The 5,266-nt window shown below is 36.5% G+C and overlaps 1 protein-coding gene across 1 annotated transcript; it reads right to left on the bottom strand.

Moving 5' to 3' along the window:
- Positions 1-313: 313 nt before the first annotated feature.
- On the bottom strand, positions 314-4,197 carry LOC111291237 (putative auxin efflux carrier component 1c). Its single transcript, XM_022882879.2, has 6 exons — positions 2,659-4,197; positions 2,214-2,460; positions 1,955-2,040; positions 1,334-1,491; positions 713-789; positions 314-618 (listed from the first exon to the last, which is right to left on the bottom strand). The coding sequence occupies exons 1-6, from the start codon at positions 3,836-3,838 to the stop codon at positions 552-554; spliced, it is 1,815 nt and encodes a 604-aa protein (XP_022738614.1). The 5' UTR covers positions 3,839-4,197; the 3' UTR covers positions 314-551.
- Between the last annotated feature and the right edge of the window lie 1,069 nt (positions 4,198-5,266).

Genomic DNA, 5,266 nt, shown 5'->3' with positions numbered 1-5,266 from the left:
AATATTTATGCAATTAGTCTGCCAAAGCAAATCTAATACTACAAAAACACGTGATCAGTAAAAATCAAATCTTAGTGGCTATGCATGTTCTTCCTTAATTCTCATGCTTTTAACAAAAGGAATTAGCATGAAATTTCAGTATGTGATAAGATTCCAAGTTCTCATATCACCAATCAAATGAGGTTAAAGAAAGAAAGAAAGCTTGAAAAGCTTGTATGGCCATGATCATCACATGTATCCACCACTTTTCTGTTTTTTTCTTGCGGCGTTCATGAGACAGCATAAATTCTTGGAAAAGAATGATAACCCAAAATTACAATTAACTAGAAAAACTTTTTTTTTCTTCTTATAATTTGACTACAAATAAGATTTTACAAATTTTACTAGGGAAAAAAGAAAGACATTTCACAAGGAAGATTAATCATTCAAAAGTACGGGGTCCTCCATTTCTTTGTCCTTTGAATTTTAAGGAGGGGTTTTAATTTCTTAGCATCTCTGACCACAAAAGGGCTCTTGCGTTGATGCCACAAATTCTTGATACGTTAGCCATTTCATATCCCCAATAAAATGTAGTAGACAAGCGTTATGGGCAATGCTATTAGCATCCCAAAGATAACACTGCATTTCAAAAAGAAAGAATAGGAATTTAAAAAAAAAAAAAAAGATGAGGAAAGAATACAAAGAAAAGGATAAAAGATATGTAAAGACTCACGCTGTGCTGAGAATATCAGGGTGTACGTTGTATTCCTTAGCAAAGACAAAGGGCACAATTCCTTGTGGGAGAGCTGCCTGTTTTTATTTTTTATTTTTGTTTGAAAACCCAAATACATGCAAAAAAGACATGTTAGAATTTGTATGGAATACCGATGTTTGTTGTTCATTAATAACCCTAATTAAACAACCCATTTCCTAGAGTTGTATCAATTTATATATTGACTTTGCGATTTTGCTTTATCCACCCCTATTTCTACCAAGTCCAGAAAGGTTCAACGTATTTTGATTTTTGCAGATCGCACCCCCTATCTGTATTTGTGGATGCTTTGGTATTGTAAAACATTTAACAAAGAAGAGAAAAACATATTGTACTGACAAAGAGATACTAATAAAAAATCTTATATGGAGATAGCAAGATTTTTTATTTTTTATACGGAGTAGTAAATAAAGAAAAACAGTAAGAGTTTATGTAATTAAGCTGGATTGGCTGTGTCAGAAGGAAGCAGAAGACACAGAGAGAGAGAGAGAGAGAGAGAGAGAGAGAGAGGAAGAAAGAAAAGAAAAAGAAAAGGAAAAAACAGTAAAGAGACAAAAGAGGAAGAGAGCTAAGGCAAGTGACCTGGACAATGGCAACGTGTAAGAGAACGCCCCGAAGGCCAACAGCAATGGAAGCGGCTGCCATGACAGCTGGACCTGTAAGGAATCTCACAGCCATAGCAAAAGCTGCAACGGAATTTCCACATGCTATGATCCTTGGTTGCAAAGCCATGAACAGACCTGTCATCACATCAAAGCATGCCCATTAGCCCCATTACCCCCCACCCACATCCTCATTGTCTCTTGTGAGAAACAACATTTCTGCTTTTTTTTTTCTTTTTCTTTTTTGGGTTTTGGACTTTCTCTCTGAAAGACTGAAAGAGGACCTTCATCATCACTCCCTCCACTACGCCCTTAACCCCACATTATATCAAACCCAAGACAAACTGGGCAAAAAGTGGAAGATTTGTACAGAGTGAAAGATAAAAGAAAACCCCCAACACTATGAATTATGATGAAAATACTGTTTTGCTTACTTTGCTTTGCTAGTTTGCTTGCTTTATTACAACATTTAATAATGATAGTGTGAGAGAATCGGAAAGATTTATTTTTATTACTACTAATAAAGAAAAAGTTGAAGGGTGAATTTCTTTTGAGTGATTGTATAGTTTGTAAGTAAGGAAAAAAGGTGTAATTCACCGACCAAGACTGAACATGGCCATGCCAAGACCTGCATCTGACAGAATGGAAATGGACTTTGCTATGATGGCAGGCATTTGTACATGCCACCTACAAGAAACCAAGCAACAAGCTATCAGAAATTATGAGAAACCCTGAACCCAGATACCAAAACAGATTATATAGAAAGCAAAAGTTATACATATAAATGAAAAAAACACAGATTCTTCATGGATTTCGTCTGATCGCAGAAAGAGACAGGCGGGTTGCTACTGTACGTGTACCTGAAAGAGATTAGAGACCAAATGAGTCCTATTAAGCTTGAATAAGTGTTGGGATTCCTGATAAGCTTTCTCCAAACCATGATCAGTATAAGCCTTGTCATGACACTTGTTGGAGGCATAGCTTTGGGCTTGCCATCCCCCACCTTGTCAGCTTCGTGGTTGTTCATTTCTCTGTCCAATCGTTTGTTCCCAAAGCTGAAGTCATCTCTCTCCATATACTCCTCATGATTCTCTCTATGTCCTTCCACTGGAATAAAACAAGGTAGCGTAAAAACAACCATTAATCTAAACAAAAGAAAAGAAAATATACATGTAAAATTGAAGCAAACAAAAAAAGTCACAAAGCAATATTAAAAAGCTTGTGTAATTAATCTCTTAATGTTCTACTGAAAAACAATAGAAAAATGAAAAAAAGACACTCAAGTCAAGTGATCACAAGCCATACCTTTCCCTGGGGAGACAGCCAATCTAACTTCTTTCTGGTCGGTGGCTCCATATTCAAGGCCACCAAAGACGTCGGATACAGGAGAAGCACTTGAACTCCAAACAAACATATGAAGATCCCTACCACCATCTTCAGACTTTTGCTGAGCCTGACCATTAGGCTTCTTTGCATTAGCATTAGCACCAACACCTTTAGGCCCAGTCGGCGAAAACATGCCAGGATTAGGAGCCGGATAATGAGCTGCACCAGCTGGCGCGTGGTAATGGAACCTTGGCTTACCAGTGGCTGCACCATCCTCCTCATAATTGGATGGCCTAGGAGTTGGTCCACGCGAGGCAGACAAACCGTAAACATCTGCAGCCCCAAAATTTGAATTACGTCCCCCAGCCATCATGGAGTAGAAATCAGTGTGATTAAAGCTTGAGCCCCTTGGTGTTGGGTTTCTTGATGATTGCAAAGAATATATCTCAGCATTGGTTAGATTTGAAGGGCGGGGTGTTGTAGAAGATAAACCTTGGGACCTTCTTGAGAAAATATCTGATCTTGAGGCATTGGATTTTCTGACAGTAACATGGAGCTTCCCGTCTTCTTTGATCTCTGCTTCAGTTTCTAGAGGTTGTCGACCATCAAGTGACATGATATCTGAATCGACATGGATTGAAACAATAGAGCCAGCAGTGTCTGGGAATTGCTCAGAGATGAGCAATTTGGCACCCCTATATTCAAACATGAAAAGCATCAAAGTGTACCAAATAATGCATTGGAGGACGACTATTTGCACCATTAAACTTCCTGAAAACTCTCCGTACATTCCTTTAAGCAACGGGATGCCCATAACCAAAGTGTTTGGAAGAGTAGAGAGTGAAAAAAGGGTGATGGTCCATTCCAGGCAACCCCTTTTGCTCACCTTTGCCCAAACTGCTAGTATTGCAAGAACTATAATTTTTTGAAGAGTATCAGCGGCTATGAAGCGAAAGTTCATAGCATAGGGGTCGTTAGAGGCGATGAAGTGGAAAGAGAGGAGAGGGACGGCGAAGAGAGCAACAAATCGATTGATGCCTGAGCACTGATCAGGAGAGAAGATCTTCCACCACTTCACTGAGCCATAAGCTAAAATCATGGCCACGTAAAGTGGGACCATTGCAGTCATGACATGGTAGAAGTCTGTTAACGTGATCATCTTTGGTAGCTATACCAGCTGAACTGAATTATCCAGATCAAGAAAACCTCGAAAACTAGAACTGCGGAGAAGAAAGAGAAGCTGAAGCCCCGTTGAGAAGCGAAGAAGAAGAGAAAGGAGGAGGAGGAGGAGGAGATAGCCTTGATGGAAGTGATGATGAGGAAGGCAAAGGAAATGGGAAATGGGAGAGCATGTGTTTATGGGGAAAGAGGGTAATAAGCAGAGAATAGAGGAATTTTTTTTTCACTATACAGCTTTGAGAGTTGCGAGCGAGCTCGCACTTGCAGTCCCCAAAGCACAGGGTTTTGCTTTTTTATGTTAGCCTTTTGGATTTTTGCCTTTTGTTTTGAGTTGTGTCTGGATATGATAAATCTTGGTAAGTTGGTATTTGTATGTGGCTCTATCTTCAATGGAAGAATGCCCAAAGTTCAGTAGAAAAAGCATTTTGGTTGGGAGGGTCAGGGTGGGTGGGTGCGTCTGTCTCCAAGTACTTGTTTGCTCTTGCAAACATTAAAAGAGCCCGTTAACCTTTCCTCTTTTTTCTTGGAATCGCTTTTTTGCTCATGGATTCCAGATGGCTTATCGCTGTGCCTACCTTTTTATTTTTAACTATCTTGAATTCGATTCAATGTTAATATATATATATAAGATCAACTTATACATTATAAAATTAAAAAAAATTTTATACATTTTTTAACTATTAATTTAAATAGATTAAAGGGTTGAAAAAAATAAGTAAAAGCAGGAAAAAATTATTTAATCTCATTCCTTATATCTATTAAAATCAATGGTTAAAAAAATATATAGTTTTTTTTTAATTTTATATTATGTAAATTGATCTATCCTCATATATATATAAATATGCATAGCAACTTACATCAATGTAAAATTTTTTAATTTTACACAATTTTTTAATTATTGATTTCAATAAATAGAAAGCAAAGATTAAATAATTTTTTCATTTATTTCTTATATTTTTTAATCTATTAAAATAATAATTAAAAAAATATAAGATTTCTACATTAATGTAACTTTTATGAATAGCATTTCTATAGAAAGCTATAATATCTTAAATGTACCTTTAAGATCACTTAAGAAGTCTAACCACGTTACCAAAAGAAAATTTAACTTCTAAAGAGATTAAAAGAATCATTTGGTTAGTACAATAAAAAAGTTGATTTAAGTCTCCCTAGTGTTAGGTCAAAAAACTTCTAATCTAATCATATCAGCGAAATCAAATAATCAATCAATCACACAAGAAATAGTAATTTAATGTGGTTCGATCTAACTGATATACATCTACGTATGAGAAACAAGATCCACTAGTTGTAAAGAATTATAAACATACATCAAATCATCAACCTCACTCAATAATCAATACCTATAGACCTTCTCATTCTTCTCTAGTCCTATGAAGTATTCTTAACT

The sequence above is a fragment of the Durio zibethinus genome, chromosome 11 (genome assembly GCF_047325235.1).
Source record: "Durio zibethinus cultivar Kanyao isolate XHJ-2024 chromosome 11, ASM4732523v1, whole genome shotgun sequence".
Classification (NCBI taxonomy): domain Eukaryota; kingdom Viridiplantae; phylum Streptophyta; class Magnoliopsida; order Malvales; family Malvaceae; genus Durio; species Durio zibethinus.
Note: the sequence above shows the minus strand (reverse complement) of the source record. Positions and strands in the feature narration are given on the sequence as shown.

Bases quoted from the DNA above. Each gene is read 5' to 3' on its own strand.
- LOC111291237 (XM_022882879.2), bottom strand. From the start codon at position 3,838: ATGATCACGTTAACAGACTTCTACCATGTCATGACTGCAATGGTCCCA. The intron at 2,461-2,658 runs GTATGGCTTGTG...GTTTTATTCCAG, and splicing joins GGCTGTCTCCCCAGGGAAAG to TGGAAGGACATAGAGAGAAT. The intron at 619-712 runs GTGAGTCTTTAC...TTTGAAATGCAG, and splicing joins CCTGATATTCTCAGCACAGC to TGTTATCTTTGGGATGCTAA.